Source organism: Rana temporaria, chromosome 2, assembly GCF_905171775.1.
Source record: "Rana temporaria chromosome 2, aRanTem1.1, whole genome shotgun sequence".
Taxonomy (NCBI): Eukaryota; Metazoa; Chordata; class Amphibia; order Anura; family Ranidae; genus Rana; species Rana temporaria.
The window spans coordinates 5,078,864-5,104,873 of NC_053490.1; the positions used below are offsets into that span (position 1 = coordinate 5,078,864).

The 26,010-nt window shown below is 50.7% G+C and overlaps 1 protein-coding gene across 8 annotated transcripts in view; it reads left to right on the forward strand.

The window, feature by feature from the left end:
* ARAP1 (ArfGAP with RhoGAP domain, ankyrin repeat and PH domain 1) overlaps positions 1 to 26,010 on the forward strand; it is a 279,811-nt gene that overhangs the window by 123,400 nt on the left and 130,401 nt on the right. For 5 of the 8 annotated variants that reach the window (XM_040339771.1, XM_040339774.1, XM_040339775.1 and 2 more), the window contains exons 6-9: positions 7,397 to 7,555; positions 15,966 to 16,035; positions 16,336 to 16,456; positions 20,410 to 20,591. In XM_040339771.1, the coding sequence (XP_040195705.1) occupies positions 7,397 to 7,555; positions 15,966 to 16,035; positions 16,336 to 16,456; positions 20,410 to 20,591 (532 nt within the window). Of the gene's footprint in view, positions 1 to 4,606; positions 4,886 to 7,396; positions 7,556 to 15,965; positions 16,036 to 16,335; positions 16,457 to 20,409; positions 20,592 to 26,010 lie in introns of those variants that run through there. The other 3 variants (XM_040339778.1, XM_040339777.1, XM_040339773.1) reach the window with 3 other exon arrangements.

Genomic DNA, 26,010 nt, shown 5'->3' on the forward strand with positions numbered 1-26,010 from the left:
AGTAGGGAAGGAACGGCCAGTTTGGGTCGGGAAGAGGTACACCCGGGCCCTATGACCATTATCTATAGGGATGTATTGTGGAGTAGGGAAGGAACGGGCAGTTTGGATCGGGAAGCGGTACACCCGGGCCCTATGACCATTATCTATAGGGATGTATTGTGGAGTAGGGAAGGAACGGCCAGTTTGGGTCGGGAAGAGGTACACCCGGGCCCTATGACCATTATCTATAGGGATGTATTGTGGAGGAGAGAAGGAACGGGCAGTTTGGGTCGGGAAGAGGTACACCCGGGCCCTATGACCATTATCTATAGGGATGTACTGTGGAGTAGGGAAGGAACGGGCAGTTTGGGTTGGGAAGAGGTACACCCGGGCCCTATGACCATTTTCTATAGGGAGGTATTGTGGAGTAGGGAAGGAACGGGTAGTTTGGGTTGGGAAGAGGTACACACGGGCCCTATGACCATTATCTATAGGGATGTATTGTGGAGTAGGGAAGGAACGGGCAGTTTGGGTTGGGAAGCAGTACACACAGGCCCTATGACCATTATCTATAGGGATGTATTGTGGAGTAGGGAAGGAACGGGCAGTTTGGGTCAGGAAGCGGTACACACGGGCCCTATGACCATTATCTATAGGGATGTATTGTGGAGTAGGGAAGGAACGGGTAGTTTGGGTTGGAAAGAGGTACACACAGGCCCTATGACCATAATCTATAGGGATGTATTGTGGAGTAGGGAAGGAACGGGTAGTTTGGGTTGGGAAGAGGTACACACGGGCCCTATGACCATTATCTATAGGGATGTATTGTGGAGTAGGGAAGGAGCGGGCAGTTTGGGTCGGGAAGCGGTACACACGGGCCCTATGACCATTATCTATAGGGAGGTATTGTGGAGTAGGGAAGGAACGGGCAGTTTGGGTTGGGAAGAGGTACACCCGGCGCTATGACCATTATCTATAGGGATGTATTGTGGAGTAGGGAAGAAACGGGCAGTTTGGGTCGGGAAGAGGTACACACGGGCCCTATGACCATTATCTATAGGGATGTATTGTGTAGTAGGGAAGGAACGGGCAGTTTGGGTCGGGAAGCGGTACACCCGGGCCCTATGATCATTATCTATAGGGAGGTATTGTGGAGTAGGGAAGGAACGGGTAGTTTGGGTTGGAAAGAGGTACACACGGGCCCTATGACCATTATCTATAGGGATGTATTGTGGAGTAGGGAAGGAACGGGCAGTTTGGGTCGGGAAGCGGTATACACGGGCCCTATGACCATTATCTATAGGGATGTATTGTGGAGAAGGGAAGGAACGGGCAGTTTGGGTCCGGAAGCGGTACACCCGGGCCCTATGACCATTATCTATAGGGATGTATTGTGGAGTAGGGAAGGAACGGGCAGTTTGGGTCGGGAAGCGGTACACCCGGGCCCTATGATCATTATCTATAGGGATGTATTGTGGAGTAGGGAAGGAACGGGCAGTTTGGGTCGGGAAGCGGTACACACGGGCCCTATGACCATTATCTATAGGGATGTATTGTGGAGTAGGGAAGGAACGGGCAGTTTGGGTCGGGAAGCGGTACACACGGGCCCTATGACCATTATCTATAGGGATGTATTGTGGAGTAGGGAAGGAACGGGCAGTTTGGGTCGGGAAGCGGTACACACGGCCCTATGACCATTATCTATAGGGATGTATTGTGGAGTAGGATAGGAACGGGCAGTTTGGGTCGGGAAGATGTACACACGGGCCCTATGACCATTATCTATAGGGATGTATTGTGGAGGAGAGAAGGAACGGGCAGTTTGGGTCGGGAAGATGTACACACGGGCCCTATGACCATTATCTATAGGGATGTATTGTGGAATAGGGAAGGAACGGGCAGTTTGGGTCAGGAAGAGGTACACACGGGCCCTATGACCATTATCTATAGGGATGTATTGTGGAGTAGGGAAGGAACGGGCAGTTTGGGTCGGGAAGAGGTACACACGGGCCCTATGACCATTATCTATAGGGATGTATTGTGGAGTAGGGAAGGAACGGGCAGTTTGGGTCGGGAAGCAGTACACACGGGCCCTATGACCATTATCTATAGGGATGTATTGTGGAGTAGGGAAGGAACGGTCAGTTTGGGTCGGGAAGCGGTACACCCGGGCCCTATGACCATTATCTATAGGGATGTATTGTGGAGTAGGGAAGGAACGGGCAGTTTGGGTCGGGAAGCGGTACACACAGGCCCTATGACAATTTTCTATAGGGATGTATTGTGGAGGAGAGAAGGAACGGGCAGTTTGGGTCGGGAAGCGGTACACCCGGGCCCTATGACCATTATCTATAGGGATGTATTGTGGAGTAGGGAAGGAACGGGCAGTTTGGGTTGGGAAGCGGTACACCCGGGCCCTATGACCATTATCTATAGGGATGTATTGTGGAGTAGGGAAGGAACGGGCAGTTTGGGTCGGGATACCGGTACACACGGGCCCTATGACCATTATCTATAGGGCGGTATTGTGGAGTAGGGAAGGAACGGGCAGTTTGGGTCGTGAAGCGGTACACACGGGCCCTATGACCATTATCTATAGGGAGGTATTGTGGAGTAGGGAAGGAACGGCCAGTTTGGGTCGGGAAGAGGTACAATCGGGCCCTATGACCATTATCTATAGGGAGGTATTGTGGAGTAGGGAAGGAACGGCCAGTTTGGGTCGGGAAGAGGTACACCCGGGCCCTATGACCATTATCTATAGGGATGTATTGTGGAATAGGGAAGGAACGGGCAGTTTGGGTTGGGAAGTGGTACACACGGGCCCTATGACCATTATCTATAGGGATGTATTGTGGAGTAGGGAAGGAACGGGCAGTTTGGATCGGGAAGCGGTACACCCGGGCCCTATGACCATTATCTATAGGGATGTATTGTGGAGTAGGGAAGGGACGGCCAGTTTGGGTCGGGAAGCGGTACACCCGGGCCCTATGACCATTATCTATAGGGATGTATTGTGGAGTAGGGAAGGAACGGGCAGTTTGGGTCGGGAAGAGGTACACACGGGCCCTATGACCATTATCTATAGGGATGTATTGTGGAGTAGGGAAGGAACGGCCAGTTTGGGTCGGGAAGAGGTACACCCGGGCCCTATGACCATTATCTATAGGGAGGTATTGTGGAGTAGGGAAGGAACGGGCAGTTTGGGTCGGGAAGCGGTGCACACGGGCCCTATGACCATTATCTATAGGGAGGTATTGTGGAGTAGGGAAGGAACGGCCAGTTTGGGTCGGGAAGCAGTACACACGGGCCCTATGACCATTATCTATAGGGAGGTATTGTGGAGTAGGGAAGGAACGGGCAGTTTGGGTCGGGAAGCGGTACACCCGGGCCCTATGACCATTATCTATAGGGAGGTATTGTGGAGTAGGGAAGGAACGGGCAGTTTGGGTCGGGAAGCGGTACACACGGGCCCTATGACCATTATCTATAGGGAGGTATTGTGGAGTAGGGAAGGAACGGCCAGTTTGGGTTGGGAAGAGGTACACCCGGGCCCTATGACCATTATCTATAGGGATGTATTGTGGAGTAGGGAAGGAACGGGCAGTTTGGGTTGGGAAGCGGTACACCCCGGCCCTATGACCATTATCTATAGGGATGTATTGTGGAGTAGGGAAGGAACGGGCAGTTTGGGTTGGGAAGAGGTACACACGGGCCCTATGACCATTATCTATAGGGAGGTATTGTGGAGTAGGAAAGGAACGGGCAGTTTGGGTTGGGAAGCGGTACACACGGGCCCTATGACCATTATCTATAGGGCTGTATTGTGGAGTGGAGTAGGGAAGGAACGGGCAGTTTGGGTTGGGAAGAGGTACACACGGGCCCTATGACCATTATCTATAGGGATGTATTGTGGAGTAGGGAAGGAACGGGCAGTTTGGGTCGGGAAGCGGTACACCCGGGCCCTATGATCATTATCTATAGGGAGGTATTGTGGAGTAGGGAAGGAACGGGCAGTTTGGGTCGGGAAGCGGTACACCCGGGCCCTATGACCATTATCTATAGGGATGTATTGTGGAGTAGGGAAGGAACGGGCAGTTTGGGTCGGGAAGAGGTACACACGGGCCCTATGACCATTATCTATAGGGATGTACTGTGGAGGGGAGAAGGAACGGGCAGTTTGGGTCGGGAAGAGGTACAATCGGGCCCTATGACCATTATCTATAGGGATGTATTGTGGAGGGGAGAAGGAACGGGCAGTTTGGGTCGGGAAGCGGTACACCCGGGCCCTATGACCATTATCTATAGGGATGTATTGTGGAGGGGAGAAGGAACGGGCAGTTTGGGTCGGGAAGCGGTACACCCGGCCCTATGACCATTATCTATAGGGAGGTATTGTGGAGTGGCGAAGGAACGGGCAGTTTGGGTTGGGAAGCGGTACACCCGGGCCCTATGACCATTATCTATAGGGATGTATTGTGGAGTAGGGAAGGAACGGGCAGTTTGGGTTGGGAAGCGGTACACCCGGGCCCTATGACCATACATGTGCATCAAGGAACGGTGTATACACCTTTCTGGCCCTTGGCCATGCTCCGTCGCCTCGTCATTGTGTACTTTATTCCTTGTTAATAATTATCAGGCCGGGGGAAGAAGAGGAAGGAAAGTTCTCCTCTAATAATCGTGGCTCCTCAGAACCCCGGGGCCCTCGCCTCCCTCCTGTGCCCGCAAGGGTTAACATCTCCTGGCTCTGGTCTGGTGCAGACAGAAGATGCTGGGGAAACTGGCCAAACTGGTTTTTGGAACTTTTTTTGTCTGTACAGGAAGTTGAGGAAGAAATGTCGCTTTAGGGGGGGACTACGTCCTGGTCTCTGGAGCAGTAAGGTGGAGCCGCGGAGGTCTTAAATATCGGGTAGGTTGGCCGGCATTGAAAGGGGGGCTCAGCGTGTCTTCACCTCACGACCGGGGGTTAGGTCTTACAGCGCCGGGGCTCTGTGTTATTTCCAAACTAGTGCTCTGTCTGTAGGATTATTAGATGGGACATTAGAGTGTAAGCTCCTCTGTACAGAGACTGATGTGACCGGCTCAGTGTTCTCTGTACAGCGCTGCGGTATATGTCAGAGCTATATAAATGTATAATAATAATAGTGTGTGACTGGGGGGGGGGAGGGGACATTAGAGTGTAAGCTCCTCTGTACAGAGACTGATGTGACTGGCTCAGTGTTCTCTGTACAGAGCTCCGGTATATGTGAGAGCTATATAAATGTATAACAATAATAGCGTTTGACTGGGGGAGGGTACATTAGGGTACACCACAGACTGGGGGGGACACTGACACCACAGACTGGGGGGGACACTGACACCGCAGACTGGGGGGGACACTGACACCACAGACTGGGGGGGGGACCGACACCGCAGACTGGGGGGACACCGACACCGCAGACTGGGGGGACACGGACATCACAGACTGGGGGGACACGGACACCACAGACTGGGGGGACACGGACACCACAGACTGGGGGGACACGGACACCACAGACTGGGGGGACACGGACACCACAGACTGGGGGGACACAGACACCACAGACTGGGGGGGACACTGACACCACAGACTGGGGGGGACACTGACACCACAGACTGGGGGGGACACCGACACCACAGACTGGGGGGGGACACCGACACCACAGACTGGGGGGGACACCGACACCACAGACTAGGGGGGACACGGACACCACAGACTAGGGGGGACACGGACACCACAGACTAGGGGGGGACACGGACACCACAGACTGGGGGGACACGGACACCACAGACTGGGGGGACACGGACACCACAGACTGGGGGGACACGGACACCACAGACTGGGGGGGACACTGACACCACAGACTGGGGGGACACTGACACCATAGACTGGGGGGACACTGACACCATAGACTGGGGGGACACTGACACCATAGACTGGGGGGACACTGACACCACAGACTGGGGGGGACACTGACACCACAGACTGGGGGGGACACTGACACCACAGACTGGGGGGGACACTGACACCACAGACTGGGGGGGACACCGACACCACAGACTGGGGGGGACACCGACACCACAGACTGGGGGGGACACCGACACCACAGACTGGGGGGGACACCGACACCACAGACTGGGGGGGACACCGACACCACAGACTGGGGGGGACACCGACACCACAGACTGGGGGGGACACCGACACCACAGACTGGGGGGGACACCGACACCACAGACTGGGGGGGACACCGACACCACAGACTGGGGGGGACACCGACACCACAGACTGGGGGGGACACCGACACCACAGACTGGGGGGGACACTGACACTACAGACTGGGGGGGACACCGACACCAAAACTGATTCCTTGCCCTTACAAAACCCTAGTGAGGTAATCGCAATAGATGCTGGCCATTGTTGAAGCTCAAGACCCAATGGGGAACGCTGTCTGAGGGCGGCATTGCATGTGATGATACCTGCGTTGCTCCAGCCCCAGTTTAAAGGGATTAGTCAATGGGCGCTACAGGGATTAGTCAATGGCCGCTACAGGGATTAGTCAATGGCCGCTACAGGGATTGATCAATGGGTGCTACAGGGATTAGTCGATGGCCGCTACAGGGATTAGTCAATGGGCGCTACAGGGATTAGTCAATGGGCGCTACAGGGATTAGTCGATGGCCTCTACAGGGATTAGTCAATGGCCGCTACAGGGATTAGTCGATGGGCGCTACAGGGATTAGTCAATGGGCGCTACAGGGATTAGTCAATGGGCGCTACAGGGATTAGTCAATGGGCGCTACAGGGATTAGTCAATGGGCGCTACAGGGATTAGTCAATGGGCGCTACAGGGATTAGTCAATGGGCGCTACAGGGATTAGTCAATGGGCGCTACAGGGATTAGTCAATGGGCGCTACAGGGATTAGTCAATGGGCGCTACAGGGATTAGTCAATGGCCGCTACAGGGATTGGTCAATGGCCGCTACAGGGATTAGTCAATGGGCTCCATATGGTGTCATCTACACACGTAGCAACAACGGGATGGATCCTCTGCAGATATTCGCAGATATAAACATGTTATTATTATTTACCACATTCCAATCATTCCAATCCTTCCATGCAATCACAGAACACCAACCACCCACCTACCTGGAACCCCGACACCTTCCTCTTTGTATTCTCCAGCGAAGAGGAAGAATTTCCCCTCATTGTGGGACGTTCCATAACAAGGAAATCATCCGCCAAAATCTCACAGAAATGTCACTTACCAGAAAAAAAGAAACAAACATTTATTTTCATTTTTTCCAGTAATGTTTATTACATTTTAATTTGTCCTACAAACAAAAAAGAAACAAAGATTTTTTCCTTTGCTGACCGCGTTGTCCTCTCTCTCTCTCTCCCAGCAGGCGCAGTGACAGTGACCTCAGCATGCAGCGCTCCACTGGCTCCCTCTCCTCTGGGGTCTCCAGCTCACACAGCGGGAACATGGAGGACGGCGACCCGTCCGCACAGCATACAACCGTCATCAGGGCGGGATGGCTGGACAAGAACCCGCCGCAGGGGTAAGTATGCGCCGCCGCCCGCTGCTGCCGCTATCTCCATTACACAAAGTGGACCTGTCATCCGATATAATGAGCAATGTGTCAGTGTAAAGTCCCGATACCCACCATCCGAAAAAAATCGGAAAGCAAAAATGTTGTCTGAACGAAAAGATTGGCCAATTTTCAGGAACGTTAAAAAACCGGTTACGGTTTTTCCTCAGACAAAAGCCGGATGTACAGACTGTATAAAACTTTGGTCGGACGCAAATTCAATTGTCCGATTGTCGTTTCAATAAGCACGGCTTTCGTACGAAAAATTACGAAAAATCACCTAAATAATTATAGTCATTGGTTCAGTGGCGTACTAAGTGGGGGGCGGGGGGGTGGTCCGCCCCAGGTGCCACACACTGGGGGGGGGGGGGTGTCAGGCCGGCGCCCTCCCCTTCTGCGACTGAAGAGGAGACAGCGCTGAGGGTTAGGCAGCAGCACCGCACGGTGACAGACCACACACGGAGAGCCCGAGGCAGTGGCTTTGCAAGGGGGGGTCACCCGAGTGACACCCGTCGGCGCAATGACCCCCTTCTCTCCGTAGTCGCGGCTCTGATCAGTCTCGGCAGCGGCTGTCACAGCCAAGCAGAGTGAAGCCGCCTCCCCCTCCTCCTTTATGTCTACACAGTGCTGTGCATGTGGGAGGAGGGGGAGGCGGCTTCACTCTGCTCGGCTGTGACAGCCGCTGCCAAGACTAAGAGCCGCGACCACAGAGAGAAGGGGATCGTGACGCTAGGTCCCAGGTCACTGTGCCAACGGGTGTCACTCCGGTGGGGCTCGCACCCCCCTGCAAAGCCACTGCCTCGGGCTCTCCGTGTGTTCTGAGGTACATTATGGGACTGTAGGGGGGGTCTGCATTGTTAGGGGGGTCTGTATTGTTAGGGGGTCTGTGCACTGTAGGTGGCGGTCTGTGCACTGTAGGGAGGCCTGTACTGTAGGGAGGGGGTCTGCACTGTAGGGGGTCTGCACTGTAGGGGCGTCTGTGTAACATGCAGGGGGTCTAGAGCATCCAGAGCGGTGGGGGGCTGTGTAATGTAAAGGGGTCCAGAGGTGCAGGGTGCTGTGTAATGTAAAGGGGTCCAGAGGTGCAGGGTGCTGTGTAATGTAAAGGGGTCCAGAGGTGCAGGGTGCTGTATAATATAAAGGGGTCCAGAGGTGCAGATGGCTGTGTAATGTAAAGGGGTCCAGGGGTGCAGGGTGCTGTGTAATGAAAAGGGGTCCAGAGGTGCAGGGTGCTGTGTAATGTAATGGGGTCCAGAGGTACAAGGGCTGTGTAATGTAAAGGGGTCCAGAGGTGCAGTTGTGGAGAGGGGTACACAGTAGTGACAAAAATATATTGAAGGATGCAGAGGTATGCACAGTGGGGCACAGTGGGGTGTTTTTAAATTTTAAGGTGGGGGGAGGTGCCAGATATAGGATCCGCCCCCCGGGTGCCAAATGCTCTAGGTACGCCCCTGCATTGGTTCGAATCCCAACCACGGCACTACCTGCCAGGAGTTCCCATATTCTCCCTTTGCTTGCATGGCCATGTTTTGGGAATTTCTCTTGTCCAAAATACCAAGCCATTGACTCTGATTTAAAGTGCAAGATAAAGGAAAACCTGCAAACATGGCCTGCTGGGGGTACTTGAGGACAGGGTTGAGAACCGCTGCTTTAGTCTGCAAATGATTTGAGGTCAGGGACTGATGTTGGACGAAAAGGCCTGGCTCCGCAGTCTCCACTCTAATTCATCCCAAAGGTGTTCTATCGGGTTGAGGTCAGGACTCTGTTCAGGCCAGTCAAGTTCCTCCACCCCCAAACTCGCTCATCCATGACTTTATGGACCTTTTCTGAGTTTCAGAAAAATATGGATATTTTTCTGAAACTCAGAATTCTGAAATTCGGAAAGTTGCATTTTTGAATTTCGAAAATTTTCGAATTTCCGAAAAAAGAAAAAAAAAGAATGAAACGAAAACTAAAAAAAACGAAAAAAAAAAAAAACGAATGAAATGAAAAACTAAAAAAACGAATGAAACGAAAACTAAAAAAACAATGAAATGAAAACTAAAAAAACGAATGAAAAATGAAAACTAAAAAAACGGATGAAATGAAAACGAAAAAAACGAATGAAACGAAAACGAAAAAAACGAATGAAACGAAAAAAAAACAAAAACAAATGAAATGAAACTTAAAAAACGAATGAAACAAAAAAAAATAAAAAAACAATGAAATGAAAACGAATGAAATGAAAAACGGAAAAAACGAATGAAACGAAAACTAAAAAAAACAATGAAATGAAAACTAAAAAAACAAATGAAATGAAAAAATAAAAAAACGAATGAAACGAAAACTAAAAAAACGAATAAAACGAAAAAAAAAAACAAAAAACTAATGAAATGAAAAACTAAAAAAAACGAATGAAATGAAAACTAAAAAAACAAATGAAATAAAAACTAAAAAAATGAATGAAACGAAAACAAAGAAAACGAATGAAACAAAAACTAAAAAAACTAATGAAACGAAAACTAAAAAAACGAAAAAAAAACCAAACGAATGAAATGAAAAACTAAAAAAACGAATGAAACGAAAACGAAAAAAAACGAATGAAATGAAAACTAAAAAAACGGATGAAACGAAAACAAAAAAAAAACAATTAAAACGAAAACTAAAAAAAAAGAACTTTTCGGCAGTCTAGTCCATAAAGACATGGATGAGCGAGTTTGGGGTGGAGGAACTTGACTGGCCTGCACAGAGTCCTGACCTCAACCTGATGGGATGAATTAGAGCGGAGATTGCGAGCCAGGCCTTCTCATCCAACATCAGCACCTGACCATGGCCGGACTGGGAATGAAAACCAGCCCTGGTAATAATTTTATACCAGCCCCACATCATAACGTCATTATTTTCTTGTTCATAAAAAGGAAAAACATTTTAAAGCACATTTGAAGAGTGTATTATGTATTATGATTAGCTTCCCGTGCGTCTGTATCCACTATGGGCGCCGGGAGCATTACTATTGTTGTTACTTCCGGGATTCGTCTTACAGACGAAAACCGGAAGTGACGTCACGCGGGAAAGCCCTGTCATTTACACTGCCCCAGCGGAGCTGGGAAGGTAAGCCATGCCATTGCGGCATGGCCTCATCCCATCGCCTCGTTTTTTATTGACTAAAAATCAGCGGTGGACTGCCTGATCCCCCCACCCATCCACCTCGGAGCCTGTAATTTTAGTAAGACTGCTGGGACTTGTAGTTCTCCATCTTCTCCTGGGGCTCATGGAGATTGGAGAACTACAAGTCCCAGCAGGTTATACATACAATAAGGCTCTGAGGTGGATGGGTGTGGATTGCATGCACCTGAGCCCAGGAGAAGATGGAGAACTACAAGTCCCAGCAGGTTATAATATAAGGCTCCGAGGTGGATGGATGTCCAGACACCCATCCACCTTGGAGCCTTATAGTATAACCTGCTGGGACTTGTAGTTCTCCATTGTCTCCTGGGGCTCAGGTGCATGCAATCCACCATCTATGGGACTACAAGTCCCAGCAGTGAGAAAAACTGAACAGAGATGGTGGATTGCATGCTCCTGAGCCCCAGGAGACGATGGAGAACTACAAGTCCCAGCAGGTTATAATATAAAGCTCCGAGGTGGATGGATGTCTGGACAGTGACACAGTGGCGACAATTGGCACAGCGGCATGAATAGGCACAGTGGCGACAATTAAAGGGCACAGTGGCTGTGTTTGATAGCAGGGCACAGTGGCTGCATTTGATGGGCACAGTGAGGCTGCGATTTTTTTTTTCCGTTTGCCCCCCCCCCCCCCCCAAAAAAAATTGAGCACCAGCCACCACAGGTTTCCAGGGGGGGCAGCAGCCCAATTCACGGTCCTAATCGCAGGCAGATTATTGTGTTTTTTTTTTTTGCATTTAAAAGGTAGGTGCAGAGAGAGGGGGGGGGGGGGGGGGTTGACCATGCAATGGTGAGAGAGATTATACAGTCCAGATTACAATTTTCAGGGGCAGCAAAGGTGACAGAGAAAGGGGGGTGCACCATGCAACCCCCCCCCTCTCTGCACCTACTTTTTCTGCCCCTGCAAATTGTAAACTGTATAATCTCTCTCTCTCACACCACCATTGCACGGTGCACTTCCCCCCCCTCCTCCTCTCTCTGAGATTATTATACAGACAGACAGTTTACAATTTCCAGGGGCAGCAAAGGTAGGTGACAGAGAAAGGAGGGGGGGCCCGGGGGGGTGCACCGTTATATGGTGAAAAAAAAATAGAGAATACAGACAGTATACAGGAGGATTTCAAATCTATTTTCACCTTGTGCTCCAAGGGTGGCCGGGCGTTCACTTCTTCTCCTCTGCAGGCAGCTCTGCCTTCACACGTGACTCTGCACTGGGCGGTGCTGGCGCCGCACGGGACGATGGAACAAGATCTGTTCTCCTGCTCGGCCCCTCCCCTCCCTCAGACACGTGACTGATCGCTCCAGTCAGCACGGGAAGGAAGGAAAGTGCAGCGGCGAGCATGGCGGCCGCAAACCGCTGGCGGTCGGCCCGCCGCTGCTTTTTCTACATACACGACAATGTGATGTGACATGTGAGGCATTGACATGACACTGGACGGGCAGGCGTATAATTGAAAAGTGCGGCCGCCGTGGCCCACAGGCAGCTGAGCGGACTCATTTTTGACCTACAGCAGGCGGACCACCGGGAATTTTCCCGGTCTACCGGTAGGCCAGTCCGGCCCTGCACCTGACCTCACAAACGCTCTTCTGGAAGAACGGTCAAACATTCCCATAGACACCCTCCTAAACCTTGTGGACGGCCTTCCCAGAAGAGGTGAAGCTGTTATAGCTGCAAAGGGCGGGGCCAACTCAATATTGAACCCTACAGACTAAGACTGGGATGCCATTAAAGTTCATGTGCGTGTAAAGGCCGTCGTCCCAATACTTTTGATAATATAGCGTACATGAAGATAATATAGTAAACGTCGGTTGTTAGCACAAGATTTCCAGCGTTCCTCCCCCATGTACATCTGCTGGAGGTTTTCTCAGTCTCTGCACATCTGCGCGCTTCTGGCTCCACCCACATGTGCTTCGCATTAGAGATTCTTCAATCCGCCGGGGATTTCTGTCTGACCGCCACACCCAGCATCCTCCCGATCGTGAGACGGCGCAGCTGGAGTCCCACCCTCCGTGGCCCCCGGAGTCCGCGCCTCTTCCTCCCGATTATCTCCTCCTGCACTGTGAGTTTTCCTACACGTAGCAAGATCTTCTTTTTTCCGAAGAAAGGTCGCCATGATTACTTCTTAGAACAAGTGCAAGTGATGCCAACCTACCAGATTGAAATTTACTGGCGCGACACCCGTTTTTACTGGCATTTCACAAAAGTTACTGAATTACATTTTTAGGTGTAAATTTCAGTATTTAGGCCACAAACAAGTACAGTAGGCAAATAGAAATGTGATTTAAGGTAGATTAAGTTAAAAAAAAACATATTTTTGTTATTTTTTCGATGTAATAAGGGCAAATTATTTAGTCACATCACCCCCTGCCTCCATCCCCCTCTGCCACCAACACCCCCTGCCTCCATCCCCCTCTGCCACCAACACCCCCTGCCTTCACCTCCTCTGCCACCAACACCCCCTGCCTTCACCTCCTCTGCCACCAACACCCCCTGCCTCCATCCCCCTCTGTCACCAACACCCCCTGCCTTCACCCCCCTCTGCGGTGCCACAATATCCCTCTGCCTCCAATCTCTCTCTGCCTCCAATCTCCCCCAGGCCCCCTGCCTCCATCATCCCCTGCCTCCACCCCCCTCTGCGGTGCCACCAACAACCCCTGTCTCCATCCCCATCCTCTGCGGTGCCACCAATTCCCCCTGCCTCCAATCTCCCCCTGCCTCCAATCTCCCCCTGCCTCCAATCACCCACTGCCACTAACACCCCCTGCCTCCAATCTCCCCCTGCCTTCATTGCCCCCTGCCTCGATCCCCCCTCTTCGGTGCCACCACAGCCACCATCACCCCCTGCCTCCAATCTCCATGCGCAGTTCCAGGCCGAACCGATCTCGGCTATTTTTACTGGCACATTCCCGCAACCTCGGACATTTACGAACGTGGGGGGGGGGGGAATGCCCGTTTTTACAAACTGTCCGTAAAAATACGGACGGTTGGCAACACTGTGCTCATGGAGCATACAATCTATAGTGAGGGGGAGATGGTACAAAAGGTAATAGCAACATTCATAATAGACTGAGGGGGGGGGGGGGGGGGGGGATAGCCTCTGTAAGAGTAGGCCAGTGAGGAGGGAGTTGCAGTAGTCGAGGTGGGAAATGACCAAGGAGTGAATACGTTGTTTTGTGGTGTCGTTAGGAAAGGGCGAATTCTTGAAATTTTGTGGAGGTTAACCACTTAAGACCCAGACCATTATGCAGGTAAAGGACCAGGCCCCTTTTTGCGATTCGGCACTGCATCGCTTTAACTGACAATTGCGCGGTCGTGCGACGTGGCTCCCAAACAAAATTGGCGTCCTTCCCCCCCCCCCCCCCCACAAATAGAGCTTTCTTTTGGTGGTATTTATCCACTTGCCACCCGCCATATAGCAAAATTATGGCGGCAAAGTGGTTTCAATATCCTGACTGGACGTCATATGACATCTTCAGGATATTGAGCCGCTGCACGCACCCGGGGGCGTGCATCGCGGCAATCGTTGTTGCGGGGTGTCAGTCTGACACCCCGCAACACCGATCTAGGTAAAGAGTCTGTGACGGAGTGTGTGTATGCTCCATCAGACTTTTTCCAATTGAAAAACTGCTGGATAAAGATAGAGCAGGATCTCTTTTTTCCAATCGTGTGTACAAATCCCAACGCGCAAAATTCCGACGCATGCTTAGAAACAATTTGACGCATGCTCAGAAGCATTGAACTTAATTTTCTCGGCTCGTCGCGTTCTTGGCAGTCAAAAGTTCACCAAACTTTTGTGTGACCGTGTGTATGCAAGGCAGGCTTGAGTGGAATTCCGTCAGAAAAACCATCCAACTTTTTTCCGACGTTTGTATGGAGCATTTATCAAAAATATGTACCTCCAGCGTCCTCCAAAGAATATCCATTTCCCTTGAGGTGTAGGAAGACTGCCAAGTCTTGAGCTATAGAATTTTCCCTCCTATGATGGTCCTTGGTTTCTTGAGGTTATTTTGCCTCCCCAATAAAGGTCTGTGAATTCCCCACAAGTCCAGTTGGTTGTAACTAACTGCCACTTGTTAGGTAAATAGGTAATTATTACCTTAACCACTTAAGGACCGCCTAACGCCGATATGCGTCGGCAGAATGGCACGGCTGGGCACAGGCACGTACATGTACGTCGCCTTTAAGAGCCCAGCCGTGGGTCGCCGGCACGTGCACGCGACCCGGTCCGAAGCTCCGTGACCCGCGGATCCGATCGCCGCAGGTGTCCCGCGATCGGTCACAGGAGCTGAAGAACGGGGAGAGGTGAGTGTAAACACAGCTTCCCCGTTCTTCACTGTGGCGCTGTCATTGATCGTCTGTTCCCTGATATAGGGAAAGACGATCAATAACGTCACACGTCCAGCCCCACCCCCCTACAGTTAGAAACACATATGAGGTCACACTTAACCCCTACAGCACCCCCTAGTGGTTAACTCCCAAACTGCAACTGTCATTTTCACAGAAATCAGTGCATTTTTATATATTTTTTCGCTGTGAAAATGTCAATGGTCCCAAAAATGTGTCAAAATTGTCCGATGTGTCCGCCATAATGTCGCAGTCACGAAAAAAACATTGCTGATCGCCGCCATTAGTAGTAAAAAAAAAAAAATATTATTAAAAATGCCATAAAACGATCCCCTATTTTGTAAACGCTATAAATTTTGCGCAAACCAATCGTTAAACGCACATTGCGATTTTTTACACCAAAAATAGGTAGAAGAATACGTATCGGCCTAAACTGAGGAAAAAAAAATGCTTTTTTATATCTTTTTTGGGGATATTTATTATAGCAAAAAGTAAAAAATAGTGATTATTTTTTCAAAATTGTCGCTCTATTTTTGTTTATAGCGCAAAAAATAAAAACCGCAGAGGTGATCAAATACCACCAAAAGAAAGTTCTATTTGTGGGAAAAAAAGGACGCCAATTTTGTTTGGGAGCCACGTCGCACGACCGCGCAATTGTCAGTTAAAGCGACGCAGTTCCGAATCGCAAAAAGGGGCCAGGTCCTTAACCTGCATATTGGTCCGGGGCTGAAGTGGTTAATTCGTTCCTAATCCAGAACTCTCCCGAAGATTTAAGCCTTGTTTGTTTCCTTTTATTCCTCACTTCTATCTGATGACATGTATTGTGAAATATTTTCTTCTCTGTTCTCATTCTCCTTTTCTCCTGTCCAGCTCATACATATTCCAGAAACGTTGGGTGAAGCTGGACACAGACTACCTCCGATACTTTGACAGCGACAAGGTGCGTTAATGATGGTTTTGCACTAATCAGACATTCTTAATATTCTACAAATATTTCTTGGCTTTGATGGGGTCACCTGGGAATTGAAAACTGCTTAGCTCCTGAGTTTCCTTATATGACTCAGCTGACCTACTGCCAAATTAGTCCCTGAGAGATAAGCCCTGTACACACGGGCCAGAATCTCATCAGGAATAAGATGGCCATCAGTTACTTTACATACTGTAGGGCCCTATAGAGGGCGAATTGTTGACCGCCAAGGTAGCCAACTAATATTTTTCAACATATTTGCCTCTTCTGCAGGATGTGTACTCAAAGCGGATGATCAAGACAAACTCTATAGCCAGGGTGTCTTCCATGGGAGACCAGAAATTTGAGGTGGCAACATCCAATAGGAACTTCATGTTCCGGGCTGAGAGTGATGGTAAGTTGGCTTCTTCCAATGGATTTTTGGAATGTCCTGGTTCCGTCACGATGTTACAGTTTTACGTTGTATCAGTTTCTTCTTCCAATGGATTTCTGGTATCTCCTGGTTCCGTCACGATGTTACAGTTTTACGTTGTATCAGTTTCTTCTTCCAATGGATTTCTGGTATCTCCTGGTTCCGTCATTATGTTACAGTTTTTCGTTGTATCGGTTTCTTCTTCCAATGGATTTCTGGTATCTCCTGGTTCCGTCATGATGTTATAGTTTGACATTTTATCGGTTTCTTCTTCCAATGGATTTCTGGTATCTCCTGGTTCCGTCATGATGTTACAGTTTTACGTTGTATCAGTTTCTTCTTCCAAAGGATTTCTGGTATCTCCTGGTTCAGTCACGATGTTACAGTTTTACGTTGTATCGATTTCTTCTTCCAATGGATTTCTGGTATCTCCTGGTTCCGTCATGATGTTACAGTACTACGTTGTATCGGTTTCTTCTTCCAATGGATTTTTGGTATCTCCTGGTTCCATCATTATGTTACAGTTTTACGTTGTATCGGTTTCTTCTTCCAATAGATTTCTGGTATCTCCTGGTTCCGTCATGATGTTACAGTTTTACGTTGTATCGGTTTCTTCTTTCAAGGGACTTTTGGTATCTCCTGGTTCCGTCATGATGTTACAGTTTTACATTGTATCGGTTTCTTCTTCCAAAGGATTTCTGGTATCTCCTGGTTCCGTCATGATGTTACAGTTTTACGTGTATCGGTTTCTTCTTCCAAAGGATTTCTGGTATCTCCTGGTTCCGTCATGATGTTACAGTTTTCTGTTGTATCGGTTTCTTCTTCCGAAGGATTTCTGGTATCTCGTGGTTCCGTCATGATGTTACAGTATTACGTTGTATCGGTTTCTTCTTCCAATGGATTTTTGGTATCTCCTGGTTCCGTCATGATGTTACAGTTTTATGTTGTATCGGTTTCTTCTTCCAATGGATTTCTGGTATCTCCTGGTTCCGTCATGATGTTACAGTTTTACGTTGTATCAGTTTCTTCTTCCAATGGATTTCTGGTATCTCCTGGTTCCGTCATGATGTTACAGTTTTACGTTGTATCGGTTTCTTTTTCCAATGGATTTCTGGTATCTCCTGGTTCCGTCATGATGTTATAGTTTGACGGTGTATCGGTTTCTTCTTTCCATGGACTTTTGGTATCTCCTGGTTCCGTCATGATGTTACAGTTTTACGTTGTATCTGTTTCTTCTTCCAAAGGATTTCTGGTATCTCCTGGTTCCGTCATGATGTTACAGTTTTACGTTGTATCGGTTTCTTCTTCCAAAGGATTTCTGGTATCTCCTGGTTCCGTCATGATGTTACAGTTTTACGTTGTATCGGTTTCTTCTTCCAAAGGATTTCTGGTATCTCCTGGTTCCGTCATGATGTTACAGTTTTTGTTGTATCGGTTTCTTCTTCCAATGGATTTCTGGTATCTCCTGGTTCCGTCATGATGTTATAGTTTGACATTTTATCGGTTTCTTCTTCCAATGGATTTCTGGTATCTCCTGGTTCCATCATGATGTTACAGTACTACGTTGTATCGGTTTCTTCTTCCAAGGGATTTCTGGTATCTCCTGGTTCCGTCACGATGTTACAGTTTTACCTTGTATCGGTTTCTTCTTCCAATGGATTTCTGGTATCTCCTGGTTCCCTCATGATGTTACAGTTTTACGTTGTATCGGTTTCTTCTTCCAATGGATTTCTGGTATGGAAGGTGATGAGCTTAGGCGTACTTGTCAAAATAAGGCCTCATGATGGCATTTTAAAGGACTCCTTTCCTTAGATAAAAAACATGGAGGGTGATTGCTCATTCTGAAGATGCTGATTGCCTGGCTGGTCTTCTTGCTTTTATTCTTTGAGGCCCTGGTTAGGAATCCATATGCAGATGAGGACTTCCAATTTTATTTCTGAATTTCCTTAAAGGGGTTTTTCACACCTTGCAGTCACCAGCCCCCCTGAGCCCCCGTTTTACTTACCTTAGACCACAATCTCCTTGGGCACGATCCCGCATTGCTTCCACCGAGCTCTAGTTGGCAGGATCTAATTTGGGCAGGATCCAATTAACCTACCAGCATGTCTTTGGAGTGTGGGAGGAAACCGGAGTACCCGGAGGAAACCCACGCAGACACAGGGAGAACATGCAAACTACAGGAAGATGGTGTCGTGGTCGGGATTTGAACCAGCGACCCTTTTGCTGCTAGGTGAAAGTGCTATCCACTACACCACTGTGCCTCCCTGTTTTTTTTTTTTTATATATATTAGTTTAAAATCACATTGGGGGAGATTTACTAAAACTGGAGAGTGTCAAATCTGGTGCAGCTCTGTTAAGAAACCAATCAGCTTCCAAGTTTTTTTTTGTCAAAACTTATTTCAACAAGCTGAAGTAAAGCCTGGTACACACGATCGGATTTTCCACGGACAGAGCGGTCGGACTTTTGTCCGAAGGGCCTTGGCCAGGAACTTTTATTGCATACAAACAGCAAAGAATTGTCGGCCAACAAACACAAAACTACGTGTTTTTTTCAGCTCTGTAGCGCCACCCTTTGGGCAACTTCTGCTAATGTTGTGTTATGGTGATCATTGCTTCCGAGTTTGCGTGTTTGATTTTTTTTTTTTCGACGCACTTGTGCACACACGATCAGATAATTCATCAACACACATTTGTTGGCGGACAATTTTAAAGCATGCTATCCAACATTTTTTACAGGTCACGGGGCGTGGCTGACCCACCCCCACCAAAGTGTACCGCCTACCCCAACTAAGTCGCGGAATGAACAAGTCGGGGAAATGAGCAAGTCGGGGAAAGCGTCTTGCGAGCCCGCAAGACGCTTTCCCCGACTTGTTCATTCCCGACTTAGTTGGGGTAGGCGGTACGCTTTGGTGGGGGTGGGTCAGCCACGCCCTGTGACCTTTGACCTCTGGGATCCAACCTTCTGACCTTTGACCTTTGGGGGAGGTCCCTGTTCCAATTCCTGAGTCCTAGCCATATTCTTCAATGGGAAACCCTAAGCCGAACCCTAACCCTAGCTGACCTTTGACCTTTGAACTATAACCCTAAGTGCATCTCCACTTAGTGCTTCTCCCCACCCTAAACCCCTACCTTTCCCAGAACCCGCTCGGTTTGTTGGAAAAAAACATAAGTGCATCTCCACTTAGTAACTCTCCCCACCCTAAACCCTTACCTTTCCCAGAACCCGCTTGGTTTGTCGGAAAAGCATTGGCGAAAAATCTGGCAACAATTGTCCGATGGAGCGTACAAACGGTCAGATTTTCCGACAACAGCCTGCGATCACACAATTCCCGTTGGATAATTTGATCGTGTGTATGAGGCTAGGCTACCATGCACAGCTGCGTCAGATTTTGCCCTCTCTAGTTTCAGTGAATCAACTTCATTGGGTCTTAACCACTTCCCTACCGTAGGACGTCATATGACGTCCTGGACTTTAGGGGGGGGGGGGATATCTGAATGACGGGTGCAGCTACAGGAATCAGATATCCTTCTTTTCAGGCGTCGGTTCTGCGCACCATAAGAACGATCGTAGCGGTGGTTCCGACGCTTGATCATTCTCATAGGTGACGGGAGGGGACGTCTAACCCCCGTCTCCCGCCGCCCTCTGGTGCTTCTCCGGGCTCTCCCGCGCCATCAGGGGGCCCGGAGAATGAATCGTCCGCCGCGGGATGAGGACGATAGTGCAAAGAAAAAGTAAAATAAAAAAATAAAATAGTAAAAAAATTATTTAAAACGCCCCTGTACCATGCATCAGAAGATGATAGCACTGGACAGGTGACTCTCATTGGTGATAATCAGTACATTGCTGGTTAGTGCTGCAGTGTTGCAGCTCCGGGGGGGAAAAGTGCCCACTGGGGCTTTGTGTTGACCATTATTTTCTTTTCTATTTGTTCCAGCGGAAAGGAACGAGTGGGTTAAAGCCTTCCTGCAGATCCTGGAAGAGAGAAAGATGAAGGCGCTCAATACCCCCACCCTGGAGAACCTAGACAAATACGGGCCCCTGGAAATGAAAGGGTGTAAGCCAAAGCTGTTTGTGGCTGTGGCGGCAGACAAGGTCTATCTGTACAAAAACGGAGAGGTCAGTACAAGGCGCTGTGTGCCTTCAAGTGCCTTTATTTACATTCCAGAGCAGAGACCCCTTCCCTTCCAGAGCAGAGACTCCTTCCCTTCCAGAGCAGAGACCCCTTCCCTTCCAGAGCAGAGACCCCTTCCCTTTCAGAGCAGAGAATCCTTCCCTTCCAGAGCAGAGACCCCTTCCCTCTCAGAGCAAAGAGTCCTTCCCTTCCAGAGCAGAGAGTCCTTCCCTTCCAGAGCAAAGAGTCCTTCCCTTCCAGAGCAGAGAGTCCTTCCCTTCCAGAGCAGAGAGTCCTTCCCTTTCAGAGCAAAGAGTCCTTCCCTTCCAGAGCAGAGAGTCCTTCCCTTCCAGAGCAGAGACCCCTTCCCTTCCAGAGCAGAGAGTCCTTCCCTTCCAGAGCAGAGAGTCCTTCCCTTCCAGAGCAGAGAGTCCTTCCCTTCCAGAGCAGAGAGTCCTTCCCTTCCAGAGCAGAGAGTCCTTCCCTTCCAGAGCAGAGAGTTCTTCCCTTCCAAAGCAGAGACCCCTTCTCTTCCAGAGCAGAGACCCCTTCCCTTCCAGAGCAGAGACCCCTTCCCTTCCAGAGCAGAGACCCCTTCCCTTCCAGAGCAGAGACCCCTTCCCTTCCAGAGCAGAGACCCCTTCCCTTCCAGAGCAGAGACCCCTTCCCTTCCAGAGCAGAGACCCCTTCCCTTCCAGAGCAGAGACTCCTTCCCTTCCAGAGCAGAGACCCCTTCCCTTCCAGAGCAGAGACCCCTTCCCTTTCAGAGCAGAGAATCCTTCCCTTCCAGAGCAGAGACCCCTTCCCTTTCAGAGCAGAGAATCCTTCCCTTCCAGAGCAGAGACCCCTTCCCTTTCAGAGCAAAGAGTCCTTCCCTTCCAGAGCAGAGAGTCCTTCCCTTTCAGAGCAGAGACCCCTTCCCTTTCAGAGCAAAGAGTCCTTCCCTTCCAGAGCAAAGAGTCCTTCCCTTCCAGAGCAGAGAGTCCTTCCCTTCCAGAGCAGAGAGTCCTTCCCTTTCAGAGCAAAGAGTCCTTCCCTTCCAGAGCAGAGAGTCCTTCCCTTTCAGAGCAAAGAGTCCTTCCCTTCCAGAGCAGAGAGTCCTTCCCTTCCAGAGCAGAGAGTCCTTCCCTTCCAGAGCAGAGAGTCCTTCCCTTCCAGAGCAGAGAGTCCTTCCCTTCCAGAGCAGAGACCCCTTCCCTTCCAGAGCAGAGACCCCTTCCCTTTCAGAGCAGAGAATCCTTCCCTTCCAGAGCAGAGACCCCTTCCCTTTCAGAGCAAAGAGTCCTTCCCTTCCAGAGCAGAGAGTCCTTCCCTTCCAGAGCAAAGAGTCCTTCCCTTCCAGAGCAGAGAGTCCTTCCCTTCCAGAGCAGAGAGTCCTTCCCTTTCAGAGCAAAGAGTCCTTCCCTTCCAGAGCAGAGAGTCCTTCCCTTCCAGAGCAGAGAGTCCTTCCCTTCCAGAGCAGAGAGTCCTTCCCTTCCAGAGCAGAGAGTCCTTCCCTTCCAGAGCAAAGAGTCCTTCCCTTCCAGAGCAGAGAGTCCTTCCCTTCCAGAGCAGAGAGTCCTTCCCTTCCAGAGCAGAGAGTCCTTCCCTTCCAGAGCAGAGAGTCCTTCCCTTCCAGAGCAGAGAGTCCTTCCCTTCCAGAGCAGAGAGTTCTTCCCTTCCAGAGCAGAGACCCCTTCCCTTCCAGAGCAGAGACCCCTTCCCTTCCAGAGCAGAGACCCCTTCCCTTCCAGAGCAGAGACCCCTTCCCTTCCAGAGCAGAGACCCCTTCCCTTCCAGAGCAGAGACCCCTTCCCTTCCAGAGCAGAGACTCCTTCCCTTCCAGAGCAGAGAGTCCTTCCCTTCCAGAACAGAGAGTCCTTCCCTTCCAGAGCAGAGAGTCCTTCCCTTCCAGAGCAGAGAGTCCTTCCCTTTCAGAGCAGAGAGTCCTTCCCTTTCAGAGCAGAGAGTCCTTCCCTTTCAGAGCAGAGAGTCCTTCCCTTTCAGAGCAGAGAGTCCTTCCCTTTCAGAGCAGAGAGTCCTTCCCTTTCAGAGCAGAGAGTCCTTCCCTTTCAGAGCAGAGAGTCCTTCCCTTTCAGAGCAGAGAGTCCTTCCCTTTCAGAGCAGAGAGTTCTTCCCTTCCAAAGCAGAGACCCCTTCTCTTCCAGAGCAGAGACCCCTTCCCTTCCAGAGCAGAGACACCTTCCCTTCCAGAGCAGAGACCCCTTCCCTTCCAGAGCAGAGACCCCTTCCCTTCCAGAGCAGAGACTCCTTCCCTTCCAGAGCAGAGACTCCTTCCCTTCCAGAGCAGAGACTCCTTCCCTTCCAGAGCAGAGACTCCTTCCCTTCCAGAGCAGAGACTCCTTCCCTTCCAGAGCAGAGACTCCTTCCCTTCCAGAGCAGAGAGGCCTTCCCTTCCAGAGCAGAGAGTCTTTCCCTTCCAGAGCAGAGAGTCTTTCCCTTTCAGAGCAGAGAGTGTTTCCCTTTCAGAGCAGAGACCCCTTCCCTTCTAGAGCAGAGAGTTCCTACCTTCAAGAGCAGAGAGTCATTCCCTTCCAGAGCAGAGACACCTTCCCTTCCAGAGCAGAGAGTCCTTCCCTTCCAGAGCAGAGAGTCCTTCCCTTCCAGAGCAGAGAGTCCTTCCCTTCCAGAGCAGAGAGCCCTTCCCTTCCAGAGCAGAGAGTCCTTCCCTTCCAGAGCAGAGAGTCCTTCCCTTCCAGAGCAGAGAGTCCTTCCCTTCCAGAGCAGAGAGTCCTTCCCTTCCAGAGCAGAGAGTCCTTCCCTGTCAGAGCAGAGAGTCCTTCCCTTCCAGAGCAGAGAGTCCTTCCCTTTCTAGAGCAGAGACCCCTTCCCTTCCAGAGCAGAGACCCCTTCCCTTCCAGAGCAGAGACCCCTTCCCTTCCAGAGCAGAGACCCCTTCCCTTCCAGAGCAGAGACCCCTTCCCTTCCAGAGCAGAGACCCCTTCCCTTCCAGAGCAGAGACCCCTTCCCTTCCAGAGCAGAGACCCCTTCCCTTCCAGAGCAGAGACCCCTTCCCTTCCAGAGCAGAGACCCCTTCCCTTCCAGAGCAGAGACCCCTTCCCTTCCAGAGCAGAGAGTCCTTACCTTCCAGAGCAGAGAGTCCTTACCTTCCAGAGCAGAGAGTCCTTCCCTTCCAGAGCAGAGAGTCCTTCCCTTCCAGAGCAGAGACCCCTTCCCTTCCAGATTAGAGACCCCTTCCCTTCCAGATTAGAGACCCCTTCCCTTCCAGATTAGAGACCCCTTCCCTTCCAGATTAGAGACCCCTTCCCTTCCAGAGCAGAGACCCCTTCCCTTCCAGAGCAGAGACCCCTTCCCTTCCAGAGCAGAGACCCCTTCCCTTCCAGAGCAGAGACCCCTTCCCTTCCAGAGCAGAGACCCCTTCCCTTCCAGAGCAGAGACCCCTTCCCTTCCAGAGCAGAGACCCCTTCCCTTCCAGAGCAGAGACCCCTTCCAGAGCAGAGACCCCTTCCAAAGCAGAGACCCCTTCTCTTCCAGAGCAGAGACCCCTTCCCTTCCAGAGCAGAGACCCCTTCCCTTCCAGAGCAGAGACCCCTTCCCTTCCAGAGCAGAGACTCCTTCCCTTCCAGAGCAGAGACTCCTTCCCTTCCAGAGCAGAGACTCCTTCCCTTCCAGAGCAGAGACTCCTTCCCTTCCAGAGCAGAGACCCCTTCCCTTCCAGAGCAGAGACTCCTTCCCTTCCAGAGCAGAGACTCCTTCCCTTCCAGAGCAGAGAGGCCTTCCCTTTCAGAGCAGAGAGGCCTTCCCTTCCAGAGCAGAGAGTGTTTCCCTTTCAGAGCAGAGACCCCTTCCCTTCTAGAGCAGAGAGTTCCTACCTTCAAGAGCAGAGAGTCATTCCCTTCCAGAGCAGAGACACCTTCCCTTCCAGAGCAGAGAGTCCTTCCCTTCCAGAGCAGAGAGTCCTTCCCTTCCAGAGCAGAGAGTCCTTCCCTTCCAGAGCAGAGAGGCCTTCCCTTCCAGAGCAGAGAGCCCTTCCCTTCCAGAGCAGAGAGTCCTTCCCTTCCAGAGCAGAGAGTCCTTCCCTTCCAGAGCAGAGAGTCCTTCCCTTCCAGAGCAGAGAGTCCTTCCCTTCCAGAGCAGAGAGTCCTTCCCTGTCAGAGCAGAGAGTCCTTCCCTTCCAGAGCAGAGAGTCCTTCCCTTTCTAGAGCAGAGACCCCTTCCCTTCCAGAGCAGAGACCCCTTCCCTTCCAGAGCAGAGACCCCTTCCCTTCCAGAGCAGAGACCCCTTCCCTTCCAGAGCAGAGACCCCTTCCCTTCCAGAGCAGAGACCCCTTCCCTTCCAGAGCAGAGAGTCCTTACCTTCCAGAGCAGAGAGTCCTTACCTTCCAGAGCAGAGAGTCCTTCCCTTCCAGAGCAGAGAGTCCTTCCCTTCCAGAGCAGAGAGTCCTTCCCTTCCAGATTAGAGACCCCTTCCCTTCCAGATTAGAGACCCCTTCCCTTCCAGATTAGAGACCCCTTCCCTTCCAGATTAGAGACCCCTTCCCTTCCAGAGCAGAGACCCCTTCCCTTCCAGAGCAGAGACCCCTTCCCTTCCAGAGCAGAGACCCCTTCCAGAGCAGAGACCCCTTCCAGAGCAGAGACCCCTTCCAGAGCAGAGACCCCTTCCAGAGCAGAGACCCCTTCCAGAGCAGAGACCCCTTCCAGAGCAGAGACCCCTTCCCTTTCAGAGCAGAGAGTCCTTCCCTTTCAGAGCAGAGAGTCCTTCCCTTTCAGAGCAGAGAGTCCTTCCCTTTCAGAGCAGAGAGTCCTTCCCTTTCAGAGCAGAGAGTCCTTCCCTTTCAGAGCAGAGAGTCCTTCCCTTTCAAAGCAGAGAGTCCTTCCCTTTCAGAGCAGAGAGTCCTTCCCTTTCAGAGCAGAGAGTCCTTCCCTTTCAGAGCAGAGAGTCCTTCCCTTTCAGAGCAGAGAGTCCTTCCCTTTCAGAGCAGAGAGTCCTTCCCTTTCAGAGCAGAGAGTCCTTCCCTTTCAGAGCAGAGAGTCCTTCCCTTTCAGAGCAGAGAGTCCTTCCCTTCCAGAGCAGAGACCCCTTCCAGAGCAGAGACCCCTTCCAAAGCAGAGACCCCTTCTCTTCCAGAGCAGAGACCCCTTCCCTTCCAGAGCAGAGACCCCTTCCCTTCCAGAGCAGAGACCCCTTCCCTTCCAGAGCAGAGACTCCTTCCCTTCCAGAGCAGAGACTCCTTCCCTTCCAGAGCAGAGACTCCTTCCCTTCCAGAGCAGAGACTCCTTCCCTTCCAGAGCAGAGACTCCTTCCCTTCCAGAGCAGAGACTCCTTCCCTTCCAGAGCAGAGAGGCCTTCCCTTTCAGAGCAGAGAGGCCTTCCCTTCCAGAGCAGAGAGTGTTTCCCTTTCAGAGCAGAGACCCCTTCCCTTCTAGAGCAGAGAGTTCCTACCTTCAAGAGCAGAGAGTCAT